General features: G+C 38.3%; 1 protein-coding gene across 1 annotated transcript; it reads left to right on the forward strand.

Moving 5' to 3' along the window:
• Positions 1–317: 317 nt before the first annotated feature.
• Positions 318–15858, forward strand: GFPT2 (glutamine-fructose-6-phosphate transaminase 2; the record flags this gene model as incomplete). Its single annotated transcript, XM_082291432.1, has 20 exons — positions 318–372; positions 1230–1244; positions 3779–3886; positions 4506–4604; positions 5290–5415; positions 5981–6039; positions 6547–6681; positions 8096–8157; positions 9344–9423; positions 9703–9820; positions 10479–10642; positions 11182–11277; positions 11383–11480; positions 11822–11942; positions 12113–12270; positions 12408–12522; positions 13123–13250; positions 13897–14064; positions 14496–14657; positions 15265–15858. 20 exons carry the CDS (start codon positions 318–320, stop codon positions 15307–15309), a joined length of 2112 nt encoding a protein of 703 aa, XP_082147558.1. The 3' UTR covers positions 15310–15858.
• Positions 15859–17185: the final 1327 nt, after the last annotated feature.

The raw sequence follows: 17185 nt of genomic DNA on the forward strand, positions 1-17185 counted from the left end.
CCTAAAATTGAACTTTTGGAATTAGGTATCTTTTCCTTGCCTCCACATCCTTTTTAATTGTAACCTCAGACAGAGCAAGGAGCTGAGGAATCCTCTTTCGCTTGAAACACGAGGTGATATTGTTTCAACTCCTATTGTTTGAGCTCCTACGTGACAGATCACTATCAGTGAGACAAACTCGGTGTCTTCTAAACAAAACCCCTTCAGGTGAGAGACCTGGCCCAGTGCCTGATACACCCTAAAGTGTTCCCACTGAGTGAGACAGGTAATGGTAATATCAGAAACTTTGTGAGTCTGGGCTGTGTATTGATTGGGAAATGAAGATGTTAACAGTGTTCAAGGAGTTCAGTGAAACGTCCGATTTGGGGTGGAGTAAGTGACTCAGTATGAAATGGCAAAGAGTAGCAGTTCACGAAGGGTAAGTAAGAGCAGAGCTAGTTTTTTTCCCATCAGCATTTAGAGACCTTTTATATTACATCTCTTTTCATGAAAGATATCCTCCAGCCTGCTATGCTGATCTCCGTAGGGAGTGTAGGAGTTCTTGAGACTGCAACCAGCAGTTTCTAAATTACTTTTTTGTTGTTGTTTTTATTTTTTCATATCTTTCCAGGTTTAAGTGCTGATAATACACCCTATTGTGTTTTCTTTGGCTTCAGGTAGCATGTGAAGATTTATAGCCCTTTTATTATGTTTTGAAAATACATAGGTCATAAATAGTGCTATAAACATGCTCCTAAGGAAGCAAAGTTGAGATGTTATCATTCTTCCATGTAAGAAGACAGCATAGCAAAAGTATTAAAGCAAAAGTATTCAGGGTTTAAAAAACAGTCAAGATGTACTTAAACTGATGATCTACCCATTTTAAATCAAAGTTATTTTCATCAGGATATGAAGTTGAGACTCTCTCAAAGCTAAGTTTCTGGCATCAACAATGTGCTTACCCCAAGAGAGGCATCATTTTATTTTTCAAAAAATAAATAATTTTGTTCAAACTTAAAGTATAGGCTGCCCCCTTCTTGATTTTGGTGAAGTCTTGCAATTGCAAGAGTTCTTGTGGAATTTTCCCATGAAAAATACTCAATTTACTTTTCCTCTTCTTGACGCTCTGCTTGTAATCCTGAAAGGGGAAGCTCTAAAGGCATGTAAAGGGAGAGCCTTGCTTTCAGTGTCTGCACGTGATTGAAGCTGGTTTTAGTAATGTTTTAACAACCTTCTGTTTCTGTTTTTAGTATCTGCTTCTAAAGGTAAGCCATATGTGATTGACCTAGTTCATCTTTCTAAGCAAACTGTAATTATGGAAAGTTATAAACTGGATTTAACATTCAGATCAAGAGGCCAGTGTCCTAGTAAAACACTTACTGGGTGCTTTTCCTGGATTTTATGTTTTTGAGTCTTCTTAGGGAAGCAAGATCTGGAAACGGCATCTAATACCTTGGGGAGGGCATCATAAAGGAACTTGTTAGCCTCACAAAACTCTTATCAAAAGTATGATTCAACTGAAATTCAGTCATACTGGTGTGTGTCCAGAAAGAATTAAGTTACAAGGAGTCTTTATCAGAAGTTGTTTCTACACGACTTGAGTAATGTGCTTTAAATCTGGCCAAAATGATGACAGAGGAGGGAAAAAATATGTCAGTGGATAAATTATGAAACAGAAATGTACTAGAGAAAGTGTTACTCTCAGTGCTTAGAGTAAGATTTATTTCCCTTGACTGAAAGAGTTTATAACATGTCCTTTGAAGTCAGGCTGCTGCAATTGTTTTCATTTTAAATGGCCTCTGGTGACTTCTGCATCTTCTAATGCACGTGTGTGGAAGTGCAGCTACAATTCCCTGGAAACAAGGATCTTTTTAACAATTGCAGCACAATGGTAGCATTGTAAGGACGGTCCCAGAGGAAGGTTCTTCCTGGAGCTCTGTGTAGTGAAAGATGCCACATGGAACATACAAGGATGTTGAGGCTTAAATTCCTTGTGAAATTTGGCCTAGAAAGTAGAGCTGGATCTGGAATGAGGTGTGTGGCAATGTTTTGGAATGATGTTGAGAAATTTGTATTGAAGAAATTGAAGAATGCTGCTCTTGAGGTTGGTGGTTAGTGCCAGAGAATGGTAAATATCTATCTGGAAAAATGATCAACAGGCTCTCAATCTGAAGTGACTGCTTATAACAAGAGGCATTATTTTTCAAAGCATCCATGATGAACAGTATTAAGCAGTTCAAATTCCCAAATTCCTCCTTAAATGCAACTATTGTCTTAATGTCTCTGTTAATGTTGGATGCACTAGAAATAATTAGGCTGAGCTCCTCATAAATCTCACTTCTGAAGCAGAAAAGTATTATCCACCCTTTAATCCTTCCAAATCATTCAGAGGCAAATGCAATACTCTCTTTGTCTCACTGTCAAATCAACAGTTTTAATAGCTTATAAACCAGTGGAGTAACCAAATTCACAGCAATATTTATAAGGGAGATTTATTGGTGTATCATTATAACAGCTTCTTCACTATGGCCATTTACAGTTCAAAAGCCTTAATTGAGGGGGAAGAGGGTGTTAAATTTCAAACAAAGGCTTTCTCTATCTAAAACACTCGTCTGAACTGCTTATCTGTTGAGCTCTTAAAGTCTGGCTTTTTTCTAACTGTAGTCTCCAGTCCTGACTTGTTGCTTGGAGAAACTGTTGAAACAGTGAAATTAGTTGTTTCTGTTTTACTGGGATACAGATTTGCAAGAGTTAATAAGAGGGCCTAATGTATCCATATAAATACCAGAATCCCAGGAAGAGCAGTAGGCAGAGAAAAGGAATGGCTGTGTTTTCCTTTGCAGGTGACTTTTATTACACCTTTTCTAAAGATAAAATAACATCCTCAACATCCTTCTAACAAGAAAATGCCAGTGTACTTTTGCTTTCCAGAAAAAAAAAAAAAAAATAGGGTGGAGAACCAAGCCCCAAACGAAAAAAGCCTCTTCTTGGTTGATGACTGGTCTATTCAAGAGAAGAGGGATCAGACTCTCAGGCTCTTCCAGGCTCTGTTTGCCGAGTAGGCAGGGAGTGAGTTCACGGCTCTCCTTGCGATGCCCCTGGAGGAGCTGACACGGGGCAGGCACAGGGCTCTTGTGTGCCTGGCTGGGTTTGGCAGGCGGGATTGTGCTGAGGCAGCACAGGGGGGAGTGCTTGTGTTTTGGGTGACCCTGTTTTGTACCTTCTGTTTCTTTCCTTTGTTGGCCTACCCTGTTGACTTCTGCCCTTTCCTCATGTTTTCTTCTCCATTCTTTTTCTGCTGGAGTGACTGTTGTATACAGGATTAAGCTGGAGCCTTTCAGAAATAGATGTTGTGCCTTGTACCTACCCATGGGTATTTAAGGCCATGACTTGGATTACAAAAGTCTCCTTGTGTTAGTACTGGTGAATATATTCCTTCTTTGAATGTCTGGATATGAAAAAGATCACAATGTTCCCATTTTCAGCTGTGGTTTTCATGAAAAGTAGAATTTTTTTAACCTCTCCTAACTGTTTAACTCTTGGTGGGTAACATGAGGAGAGTGAAACTTGCCAGCAGAGTTTGTGCTGAAATGAGGCTTCTGAGTCCTTTATTGTATTTGAATTCTTTCAATTTAAAAATGCATTAGGAGGAATTGCACTAAATGGGAAGTTGGGTGCCCCTAGGATTTCTCCCTGATACTACTTTTAAAGAGTTTTAAATTGAGACTGGAGTGATGAAATTTTTTTTAAAAAGCCTTTGCTTCTTTTCCCCCCTCCTTCCTCTTTTCTCTTTAAACAGGAATTTTTGCTTATCTAAACTACAGAGTGCCTCGCACTAGGAAGGAAATATATGAAACCCTGATAAAAGGATTACAGAGACTGGAATATAGAGGATATGACTCTGCAGGTATGTTAACGAACTCAACAAATTAATTTTAGCAACCAATAGTTCGTTCCATTACTTTTTTTGGGTGCTTTCAGTGTCTGGCGTCTTGGATTTTTCTTTCTTTATTCTACAGATTAACAGATCAGAACTAATTAGCTTGGTTCTTGGAGTGCTACAGCTTTCCTCAGGACTTAAAACTGGGTGTTTAGCTTTGTAATTAGGTAGTTGAGGTTAGTACACATAAGCAAAACAAACAGGGTGTGGAAGAAGATCTCTATATAGGGCCATGTAGTTTGTGCCTCAGCCTTTTTTGTGCATGTGAATCCCAGTGAAGGATGGGGAAGATTAAATTTGTCTTAAATTTGAGTTGGCTCATTTCATCAGGCAAGGTATTTCAGTCTGTTGTCAACCACAATTTGAGATGGCTCATGTATGTTTTAATCTGTGCAATGGATACAGACTTGATGTAGTTTCATCTGAACATGCACAGGTCTAGGAACAGACTTCAAATATATCCCTGTAAAGGGTAATTTAAAAATACTCATTTCAGTGGTGTGAGCCTGTATTTTCTCAGCCTTTTCCTTATTCTAGTGTATTTCATGCTTTAAATAACACTTAATGACTATGTCCTGTGCTGTAGGAGTTGCAATTGATGGAAATAATAATGAAGATAAAGAAAGATTCATCAAACTAGTTAAAAAAAGAGGAAAAGTAAAGGCCCTGGAAGAAGAGCTGTACAGTAAGTGTTAAAAATGACCCCTTTACTTTGGCCTCCCAGTCAGATACCATCTGCATCTCAGCAGAAAGTCAGACCATAAAATTGCAGTTAAGATTTTGTGTCAGCAATAACTGCACTGGGGAGTCCAAGCAGCTGAATTTTTTGTGCCCCTCAAATCTGCGCTCAAAAAGCAAGCTGACCTTCAGATATAGCACTGTGAAATTGTCAGTCTATACTCCCTTCTTTTGGTTGCTCCTTTGTTCCAAAGCTGGGTGTCTTTGGTGCTTTACTCATGAGATTTCTGCGCTGCATGGCTGAAACATGCACTCTGACAGAATTTACAACCATTTAAGCAGCTGGCTGTCATCACAATCTGCTTTATGCAGTGCTTCCATCTGTGAAAAGCTGAAGTTGTGTTTTAATACATTTACATTATAATTTGTAGTAATGGGGTCTGTTAGCCTGGCTGTTAGTATTGGCTAAAAACGCTCAAGTCTTGGCAAGCAAGGATTTAATCACAGTAGCTTGAACTTTTGGAAGTGTAATGTCAAGAAAGCAAATGGTTTAAAAAAAAGCCAGAAGATAGCTTTTAGAGTTTTGCCTGTAGGAATTCTCTTTGTGTTTTACTAATCGTGTGTGCGTGTGTGAGAGAGAGAGAGAGAGAGGCAACATTAAGTATTCAGTAAACTGATTTTCTCCTGTATAGAACAAGATGACCTGGATTCAAAAACAGATTTTGAAACACATTTTGGAATTGCTCATACTCGCTGGGCGACCCACGGAGTACCAAGCGCAATAAACAGTCACCCTCAGAGATCAGATAAAAGGAATGGTATGTAATCTCTGGAGCACTCAAACCACATGGATCTGAAATTATTCAATCCACAGAGCACATAGGTTCTCACTATTGTTATGATATCTATTTTTTGTACTAGGTCTAAGCTGTTGCCGTTCTATTTAGCTTAAACATGTATAAAACAGTCTCTTCTCAGGCTAAAGTAACACTAAAAATTAATGAGATCTGTTCTCTGAAAACTGCATGTTAATTGAAGTACAACATTCTTGTTTGGAAAGGTGAGACTGAAAATAGAAATGTGTCAATATTGCCTGGGCCAGAAAAGGGAGATTTCAAATCATTCTTTACTTGAGATGGCTTGGTGCTCTTCTACTGGGTGGTGTTTAGAACTCTCTTATTTTGGAACTGCCTTTGTATGCTTTTAGAATTTGTAAGCTTCTGCTTTCTGTTGTCCATATTGTGATAAACTGTAGGTCTGAAAGCTATAGCTACAGTTTCAAGTGTACTTCTAAGCTTTTTTCCCCTTGTAATTTTGTGTTCTGAATTAAATATCTTAATTTTTCATTGCTCATGACTACATACACCTCTTTTTTTCTCTTAGAATTTGTTGTCATCCATAATGGAATCATCACAAACTATAAGGACCTGAGAAAATTTCTGGTGAGTTTGTGGCAACTTGATTCTAAAACTAGAACATTAATACTCCTCCAAAGTACCATCTGATCTTTCATGACTTCGGTGGAACTTGAATTCAAGTTTCTTGATATCATAAAAAAGCTGTGTGAAAGAGTCTGCCTAATAAAGATGCTCAGAAGCTAGTACATGCAATATGTTCCTGTAATCCTAAATGCAAAGTATTTATGAGTAGAGTAGCAGTTTGTGCTGAAATTCTTTGAGAGGGTGTGTGGAGTGGGCTCTCTTCTGTCTCTTGGTGCTTGACAGATGCTAAGCAAGTCTTACTACGTTTCTTATTACAGTATTTCCCAAAGATTATCTATGGCACAATAAGTCCTTGTATTTTATCTGTAGTGATTTGTATCCACTGGTCCAATGTAGTGCTCCGAGCTGTCTGACTCTGCAGTTTCTGGTGGGAGGCAGCTGAGAGGCCCTTCAGCATTTCTGGCCTGAGGATGGACACAATTTTTACCCTTCTATATGATATTTCAGGAGAGCAAAGGCTATGAATTTGAATCTGAAACAGATACAGAAACAATCCCCAAATTGATCAAATACATGTATGACAACAGAGAAAGTGAAGACACCAGCTTTTCAGCCTTGGTAGAGAGAGTTATTCAACAGTTGGTAAGTGGGAAATTACTTTTTTTCCTGTACCACAGTATAAGCTACGTGTGGGGTTCCTTAGCATTCTGCCTCATGCATTAAGATCCTCTGCAGGAGTTCTTAGAAGGTGCTGCAAATAACACTTTTAGGCTTCTAAACAATGCTTAATAGACCAAGAAATGATATTAAAATTTTGGGGACTTTAAAGGCTTTTCACTGTTAAATCTTTAAATTGCAGTAGCAGTGGGTTTTGTTTGTGGAATTTTTTGTTTTGTCTTGGTTTGGTTTTTTTTAGCAAGAAGTTAATGCAGCTTTTTAATGAAGCAGTTTAATTTAAAAAAAAAGTAATAGGAGCCTCTGGGGGTTAAAGTCTCTCATAAATGGCAGTGTGTTCTTAAAGGTTATTCTGATCGTGTTGAAACACTGCTGTGATTCAAGTTTGGCCAATGCCTTGGCTCTCCTATTTGGAAATAGATCTAAGAAGCTGGACTAGTTTCCAAACTGTGAAGTGGGAATCTACTGTTACTCAGTATGTGAATGCTTAAAACTTTGATAGATGCATTGCAAACTTGGAGAAAGCTGGCTTTGTTTCCTCCCCCAGTCTCCGGGCAGATGTTTTCCCTCCCCTTCCTGCAGTTTCTTACACTCTTTTCACCTCCCCGTCTCCTCTTTAAAGCAGCTCTGTAGGATTCCCTGGAGCGGGGCTGGAATCCACACGAAGTCAAGGCCTTTGTGGGTCAAGAGGGAACAGCAGTGCAGCCCCAGAGCTGAGGGGAAGGGAGGCTTCACCTGACCCCAGAACAGGGACAGAGTGCTCTCAGTGGAGCCCTGTGAGAGGAGGGAATGTCACCATCTCTGTCCCGCTTGCAGGGTTGGGAGACCTTGGCTTCTGCTTTGGGAATCCTCCTCCAGGATTTTGCCAGCTCTGTTAGTACTATAGAGTTATTTTTTGGGTTTTTTTTATGGTGTTATGGATTTTTTGTGTGTTTTGTTTTTGAAATACATTAATGAGAATTTGCTGCTTGAACTAGAAATAGTAACTCCAGGTTTTTAGTTGAAACTGCATGGTAATGCTCTACATGCAAATTCTGATTGAAGGTCTGACTGAAAGTAAATGCCTAACACTCTTCATGTTGATTATGAGTAACATCTCTGACATTTTCATAACCTTTTCATTAGAAGTTATTGTTTTTATTTATAAAGAAATGCTAAGTTCTCGCTTCCTGATCTTTCAGCTGCTGCACTGTTAATGTGCAGGTCAGCTTGTTCTGCTCCACAGCCAATTCCTTTAAAGGTGCAGTTTGCCCTCCAGGATGAGATTCCTGATAGCAGTTCCTTCAGTGCCTCTTCAGAGAGGGGCCCCAGTTTAATGAGATGCAACTACTTGAGATAAGTTAGGATCTTTTTTTTTCTCCTCTGTGTTCATGGTTTCCAGGAAGGCGCTTTTGCATTGGTTTTCAAGAGCATCCATTACCCAGGTGAAGCTGTTGCTACCAGGTTAGTAAAAGTTCATTTTATACATAATGCATGCTTTTTATTAGGTAAAAAAAAAAAGCCAGCATCTCTTAAAGATACTAAAATATTGATGTTTAAAGTGCTTAATTAACCAAAACTCAGTGAGTCAATAAAGAATCTCAGTGTATCTAGTGTTTCTAAATTTGTATTAAGAGTGTGCTAACATTTTTCCTATATCAAAAAGGGGAGAGGGAAGGGATATTACTCAGTTTTAATTCCCATTGAGTAAAGACTGAGATAAGTATATTCATGTTGGCTAAAAGACCATCATAGTAACAGGCTATACAAATAGAGTTCTATAGCTGTCATAGCATTTATGGTGTCTTTCTGTGTAAGTTCTACTTTTATTTATGACTTGGAAAACAACTTTCAGGAAATGTAAAGATATTAACATAGCAAGTGATGTAGCAGTGGGAATAAAGACTCTTTTATGTTACAACCCAAAAGCCCATTGCTTCTGTGGTCTAAAATAAGACTACATTGAAATTGTGAAAAAGCCAGCTGTACCATCACTCCAACTGGAGAACATCTTCTGAAATGAACTATTCTAAATGTGGTTCAGGTTTGGGTTTTTAGGGCTGAGGGATTTAAGAGAAGCTAATCTTGTAATCTGAGTGTGACTTGTTCTTTTATTCCTATGATTTTTTTTAATAAGGTCTTCAGTGTGACATGTAACCCATATAGTTAAAAAATGGTCTTAATATTCTACAGTTTCAGAGGTGCAGCAGTGATGGTTGATGTTTCTGAGTTTGAAAGGCTAAAGAGTGTAACAGTATTTCAATTCTAAAGAGCATGGGAGTTTATTGTTTTCTCACTTTAGAGGCAAAGTAAACTTACATTTCAAATTGGAGCCTGTACTAAGCTGTTTTCTGATTACTGGAAAGAAAACAGCTGGTTCATATACAATTTCCTATACCTGGATGTAGTTTATGAGTAAAGAATCACCAACGCACATGGTACTTACTCATATAATAATATTTGGTGAATCTTGCAGAAGAACCAAGTTTATATAACACCTGACATGTAATGGCCTTAGGATCGTGGTTGAAGGAGGCTCTTCCTGTTTAGGAAGCTAAATGGGATATTGTCTTTTCAGCTTCACAGATGTCCTGTAACCTCTTTGTATGCACATTTTTCTTTATAAACTTGAGTGTTTTGCTTTTTGTAGGAGAGGCAGTCCTTTGCTCATTGGGGTTAGGAGCAAGTACAAACTCTCAACTGAACAGATTCCTGTTTTGTATAGAACATGTAAGTTGATAAATCAAAATACATTATTTTTAAGAACTAAAATTACTGTTACTTTATGATGAGAAATTAGGTTAATTGGTTCTTGTACCATAAAACTACCAGCTGATGCCAGAAATAGCTTCTTGGCTGAGGATATTTTTATACTACTGAATGTGTAGTTCATGTAAAAGTCCCATCCCCCAACCTATTTCTGTAACTGTGATACCCAAACCTGTATAGTCTGTATCTTAACTTGAACAGAACTGGTTTTGCATTTAGAATGTCTCATTTCTTTAATAGGCAACATTGAGAATGTGAAGAACATCTGCAATTCCCGAATGAAAAGACTGGACAGCTCAACCTGCCTTCATGCTGTTGGGGATAAGGCAGTAGAATTCTTCTTTGCTTCAGATGCAAGGTAGTAAAAGTACTTCAACTTTTCTGAAAATACTAAAAGTGAGCTCTGGAAATCTTATGCTGTCTTGTGGCTTTCTGAAAGAAGAGCTTTTAATCCAGGTAACATCAGAAAGCCCCCAGGCTCAGATGCTCAAAAAATGTTTGCAATTCAAATGCTGTTGACAAACCTTCAGAAGTGCAGTATCTGCCAGTTGCTGACCCCTATGTGAAATCCATCCAGTGTAGGAAAGTAATTTGGGTACAAATGGACACTTAACAGCTGAGCATTTGGGCAGACTATAGGTTAGTCAGGGTCATGATGTCTTTAATTCAGGTATCAGAGGAGTAAAATAGCGGTGCAGTTCCAAGCTTGGCAGGAACCTGGACATCAGGCACACATTTATCTGGAAACAAGAGCGTGACCTTAGCAGGATCCATCAGGGACCCTGGGAGGCCACTTCAGAGCAGCAGTGGTTCCTGAGCCTCCTGCTGTGGGTTGCTGTGAGAGTGCAGAAGGAGCAGCAGATGGAGCCATTGCCTTTAGGATGGCTCTGTCTGTAGTTATGTCTGAAAGGAAGAGAGAAGCAAGGCTGGAAATGCTCTTGTGGCATATTTAATTGCTTTGCTGTTAGCAACTCTGACGCGTCAGGTTTGTCTTGCTTCTGGTTTTTTCTCTGTAGTGCTATCATTGAGCACACCAACAGAGTGATCTTCTTAGAAGATGATGACATTGCAGCAGTAACTGATGGGAAACTCTCAATTCACCGTCTGGAGCGTTCAGCTAGTGATGATCCTTCCCGGGCCATCCAGACCTTGCAGATGGAATTGCAGCAAATCATGAAGGGTGGGTTGAAACATCTGTAAATGAGTATCACCAAAGATGGGCAGTTACTGTTTATGCAGTAGATGAGGCAGAAAACTGCTAACTGGTTGTGAAAATTACTTTTTATTCAGGCTGTTTGTACTGGGAGCTGACAATTCCAAGTTTTGAGACTAAGTGAGAATGGACAGTCTGGGACCCTATCTATTTTAGCCTTGGAAAAGTCATAGATACTTCTATTCATTTCAGTATTTAGTGAAAATATAATAACGTTAGCATGTTGTCGTTGTTGGCAAAGTTTTACTGTAAATTAATAATTGAAGTGGAACAGAGCAGTTTTCTTATGAAGGAATTTATTTACCTTGTCAGTGCTGGGAGATGGAACCAACCAACCAGAGTGAACTATCCATCCTTCCTTTCGTCTTGCCTGTTCTAAGCTTTTGTTTAAGCTTACACAGTCAAGTTAACTTGTTACCACAGGTCATCTTAAAAGTTCTCTTTGTAACTGGAATAGACTTAAAATAACAAAGCTAAGCATTGCCATGTCATGTTTTTGTAAATAGGTAACTTCAGTGCCTTCATGCAAAAAGAAATTTTTGAACAACCAGAATCAGTTGTCAACACAATGAGAGGCAGGGTGAACTTTGAGAGCAGCACAGGTAACTGAGAACAACCCTTCAAACTGCACTAAGTTTGAAATTTGTAAACATGCTATCTAGAAAATTAAACACACTATCGATATATGTGTATTAATTTGTTTGCAGTTCTGCTGGGGGGGCTGAAGGATCACTTGAAGGAAATCAGAAGATGCCGAAGACTGATCATTATTGGCTGTGGGACCAGTTACCACGCTGCAGTGGCTGTATGTTCCCAGCCTTGGCTGAAATGCACATATAACTTAATTGCTGGGGTTTCAGACAACAGCTCTTCATCTGCTTTTTCTTCCATCTCAAACTCTGTCTTTCATTGAGGGGTCTCACTGTTTTATTTAGTTTTCCTTAGTGCTACATTCTTTATTAATGCTCCAACGCCATTACCTACCATGCTAGAAGCTAACTTTTCCACCTTGGTTTTTAAAGCTCTGCTGAGCTCTAATTACCAGCTCTTCTAATAAGAATCCATTTAGATTTTCTCTGACTTGTAAAATGTCCAAATGTTAGCAGGTGGCAATATTAACAAATACTGTGTGCTGCTTGAATACAGACTCGACAAGTCCTGGAAGAATTAACTGAATTACCAGTGATGGTGGAACTTGCCAGTGACTTCCTGGATAGAAACACACCTGTATTCAGGGATGACGTGTGCTTTTTTATAAGCCAGTCAGGTGAGCTGCATTTGCTGTTGAGTGAGTGCTGTAAGATTGCTTTCCATTGCACTTTGCATCGTGTAAGTGTGGATACAGTTATTTAGAACACACTTGTGTAGAATTTCATGCTTTTCAGGGATCATTATTATCCTCTGCCAACCTGAAGTCAAGATGTGAATGTTTTCCAGGTGAAACTGCAGATACACTCATGGCCTTGAGGTACTGTAAAGAACGTCGTGCTCTGACAGTTGGCATCACAAACACAGTTGGAAGTTCAATATCCAGGGAGACTGACTGTGGTGTGCACATCAATGCAGGACCTGAGATAGGTGTGGCAAGCACAAAGGTAATTGCTGTTCAGTGTTTGACGTTCATCCTTCAGCCCTGTGGAATACAATTAAAATTTTAATTGCAGCACTTCAAACTGAGATCATATTCACTCTCTGCAGAATTAGCTGCTAAATGTTTTTATTTTGTCTGCAGGCTTATACCAGTCAATTCGTGTCTCTTGTAATGTTTGGCCTAATGATGTCTGAAGACAGAATTTCCTTGCAGAAAAGGAGACAGGAAATCATAACTGGACTAAAATCATTGCCAGGTATATTGATATTTTGGGTTTGAGGAGGTGTAGGGGATGTTGGCAGTGTAAAATACTACTCAGGGATATTTCTTTCTCATTTAAGTTTCACTCTCCCCCTCATACTGAAAGGCAGACAATATGAGAAAAATGGACTGTTAATTTCTGCACTATTTGCCAATTTTACAAGCGCCCTTCCAAGAAACTTGGCAGGAAGATTGGAATTTTCATGGGTTGGGTTTTTCTAATTACAATAAGGTAATTTTGTATGAGAAATATTACTTGATCTCCTAAATTCATGGTTAGAAATTTTTTAAGCCTTCCACTTTAAATCAGGATGGATAAAAGGAAACTAATTCAAAGTGACTTTCAAATGGATGTTTCACAACTTCCTTTAGAAATTCAAATGGGATGTATGAGCACTGCTTAAACCAATAGTTGCTTTAAATTTATTACTGTAAGGCTGGAGAAAATATCCTTAAACTGCAGTCAAAGTTGCTAAGTTAATGGTTGAATTGTATTAAGTGTATTTATTCTATTAGATAATTAGAACATTCTACTACAAGTGAACTATTTTTTCCAGTTAAAAAGAATTAATTTTTTTTTTCTGTGCCTCAATAGAAATGATTAAAGAAGTCTTGTCCTTGGATGAGAAGATACATGATTTGGCTCTTGAACTGTACAAACAAAGATCATTGCTGGTTATGGGTCGTGGGTATAATTATGCCACTTGTCTGGAAGGAGCTTTGGTAGGAACTTCTCAATATTGTTTAATATTCTTGAAAAAGAGATTTTGTGGCTTCTGCAACATAGTTTATTTCTAATATTTCATTACAATTTAATTCTACTGCAGTAAAACTGCTATCTATAACTAGGAGCATTTAATTCAACACATACATAGGGTGAACCTGGATATGATTTCAGTTTCCTGTTTTACATAATAAACACAGTGTTTAATGAGTGTTTAAAAACAAGAAACTAACAACTTAAGTTGCTGACCCATTTGAAAACAACATCAGAAAAACGCAATGTGCTGATGTTGAGAAGAGATGCTCATGCAGGAAACTCATGAATTATGTTATGAACGCTCTGGTAAAATGGACACATACCCATTTCTCAGAGGAGTTTGGTGTGTTAAAGGTAGACTGCAGTAGCCAAGGTTGTGCTGGGTGTTTGGTTCCTAAAATTCCTGTTGGTCACTCCATGTGCATGGGCGAGCTCTGCTGCTGCCCACAGCCTGCTAGAAATCCCAGCAGACACCTGTGTGTTTTCACTACTACTTGATACTGGGTACATGTATTTAAGTGGCAGAGGTCCAGCCTTGGTGTTTTGCTTCTTGTGGCTGTCATTTTTCAGCTGATTTAGTAATAATTTGAGGCATTTCATTTTTTTTAGAAAATAAAAGAAATCACCTATATGCACTCGGAAGGTATCCTGGCTGGTGAGCTGAAACATGGGCCCTTAGCCCTAATAGATAAACAAATGCCTGTTATCATGGTGATAATGAAGGATCCTTGTTTCACCAAGTGCCAGAATGCTCTGCAACAGGTCACTGCTCGGCAGGTATGGTGTTTAACTAATTAACTTATACCATGTCACAGGAAAAGAGATTGTGCACACTGTATTGCTGCTGACTGTGCATCTGGAAAGGGACATACTGCTGATTATTTTTAATTATTAAGTTGTAAATAAGATGATACATCTGCATTGCAGGTTGTTATTGCAGGTTAACATTAGCAGTGAAAACTGATTTCATATGGCTTGTTTGTTTTGGGGTTTTTCTGTTTTGAAGCAAATGGAATTAATATTAAAATTCTACAGGGTGAAAACATTCAAGTCATAATATAGTGAAAGTCAAGAGCCATTATGCAAGACTGGTATTGCCTTTGTTAGCTAATTGAGTGTCTTCAAAGACGTCTAGGCATGCTATGAACAATATTTCGAAGTAGTTCTAGGCTAGCTGTTCACTTAACAATGCAAAATTTTATTTTCAGGGTCGTCCAATCATTCTGTGCTCTAAAGAAGACACTGAAAGCTCAAAATTTGCCTACAAAACCATTGAGCTACCTCATACAGTTGACTGCCTTCAAGGAGTGTTGAGTGTCATTCCTCTTCAGTTGCTTTCATTCCACCTGGCTGTTCTCAGAGGATATGATGTAAGTGTCTTCTATATTTAACACTCCATTTAATGCAGTTTTGAACTTCCTCCTACCAGTGTAAAGTGAGAGACCCAGTTATATGGCATATCTAAGAGATAGCTATGAAAATAGCTAGTGAAGTTCATAGTGAGTGTGGTTATAGAGGTGACATTTCAGTGCCAATTCTTCAGTTTTGTATTTTTAAATTAGTATCCTTCTAAAAAAATTTTCAAGCTCTTTTGCTTAGTTTGATTAGTTAAGAGTGCAAATGGGACTTTTTCAGAGAACTCAGTCTTGAAATGTGATATTGTAGTTTAACTTAAACTAGGTCAGTGCTTTGCACAGCTTGGTTTGTTGATGTGTTGGTGTGTCAGTTTGATAGTGATGACTGCTTTGGAAAGGTACCCTGTGCAAAACAAATATGTATTTGTTAGGCGGGTTTTGGAAGCACAGATGAATTCAGCTGCGAGTCATTATCTGCAGATCTATAGCCTGTTGTGTGTGTTAATGTGTCTAGAATAAAGCAGAACTCATTAGGAAGTCTGAAAGAGCCCACTAAATGAACTGTCAAATGCAGAATGTCAGTATTACTCTGTCATACTGAAAGTCTGTCTCTTCATTCTAGGTGGACTTTCCAAGAAATTTGGCCAAATCTGTTACTGTCGAATAACAGCCAAGAACAGCTGACGTGTTTGTCACCAGACCTCTGAGTTATACTTGTAGAATGTGTTGTTCTGAACTGATAGGTAAATGTTCTTTCTAAAGAGAACGACAGTGCTAACTGGAAAGTGTCAGATGGATTTATCTTGCAGCTTTAAAAGCTTTTGATGTGCCTTGTACCCAAGTGCTTTTGCTCACGGCAAATACTCCTTTAAGTTCTGAAATCACCAAAGAAGATAAAAATTGTTTACACATGGTATACTGAATGAACTTTTTTACTGTGCAATATATATATATATATATATACAGCTCTCTCCAGAGTAACTGTGAACATTTTTTTAGCCTACACTACGTAACTAGTTTTAAAGATATAGTATTTATAAGTACAATTTGTATAGCTTTTTTTAAGTTATTTTTTTAGTACGTTGCTTATCTGTAACATTGGTAATGCTCAGACTGTAAATACTGAGCGTGTTGATACTTGTGTACAGGTGTTAGGGATTTTCCTTCTTCAGCCTCAAACTGGAAATTTGTTGTCCCCTCTTCTTTCCCAGCTTCCCTTCCCCCTTTGCATCTGTGTTTCATATTTAACCAGTCATTTACAAAGTTCTTCTGTGGCTGTAAATTCCCAGCTATGTTTTAAATGTCTGCTTCTTTCAACTGTTTTGAAAAGCCAGAACGACATTTGTTTTGTATGCCACCCCAGCTCTTATTTGCATAACATGTATAGTGCAACAGAATAAGGGAACTGGATGTCTTTCAATTGATATTTTTGTTTGAAGAGGGTACAATGAAATGACAATACAATTAAAAGATTATATAATTCTTCTTGTTTTGTGGTTTGGTTTTGTGTGTTTGGGTTTTTGTTTATTTTGTTGTTGTCTTTTTTTATTTTTTTTAAATTGATGACTTCTATCTCAGATCTGAATCAAGTCCTCTTTTAGTATCATATATGTTTGCAAAAGAACGTTTTGCTAGTTGCGAACCAACTTGCAGTAGGGGGGGCCTTATAAACCTGCAAAAAAATAAGGTAAATACACACAAGAAGTTCTGTGCTTATTTGTTTGGTTTTTATTTCCAAATGGCCAGAAAGCATAGTATTTAGTTTTTCTGCATTTTATTAACTAAATACTTCACTAGTAAAGCTTCCTTTATGATATTCCTCTGCAGGCTTGCTTATAAATTGAGGAGTTTGAATGTTTACTTAGGTTAAGAGGTTGAAAGTGTTACACCAGCTTGTTGTAATAGAGGCTACTTACTGGAAACTGCCCTAGTACTTTTTATAATCACATAAAAGAACCAAAATCATAACGAAAAGTATAGTACTAATCTGACCTAAATGCCAAGAATATGTAACACTGTATCTAACATGTTTTGGTAGAATGATGAGAAGGCCCCTTTTACTCTCTGTCTAGAATTAGTATTCTCTTCATATTAAAAATTGGAACTATCAAAGCATATTGATGTCATCTACTCTATATGCTCCATTAAATTGATTTTATTGAAAAAATTGCAGGTGTGTTTTTCTAAAATCATCTGTGAGAACAGAAATCACAGAAATGAAAGGTCTCATCACTCCTGGGAGAGGTGGAAAATGGAGTTTATTTTCAGGCAGCACCTGTTTTAAAAAACAAGCAGTTCTCATGTCAAGGCGGGGGGTATGTAATGGACAGAAGGCTTATGATTTTTGAGTGTGGTTGAAAATAGCTCGGGGAGGGAATAAATCCCTTCCCTTCTGAGCCATCCCCCTGGAAAAGCTGTGGGAAGTCCGTGCTCCAGGGCTGTGGCAGAAGCAGCGGTTCAGGGTGTGCAGCAGCACAACGAGGCCGTGGTGTGTTGTGACGTGGTGACAGGCTGCCACCATGCGATGTCATCCTGCCACTTTG

The sequence above is a fragment of the Coloeus monedula genome (genome assembly GCF_965178545.1).
Source record: "Coloeus monedula genome assembly, chromosome: 15".
Taxonomy (NCBI): Eukaryota; Metazoa; Chordata; class Aves; order Passeriformes; family Corvidae; genus Coloeus; species Coloeus monedula.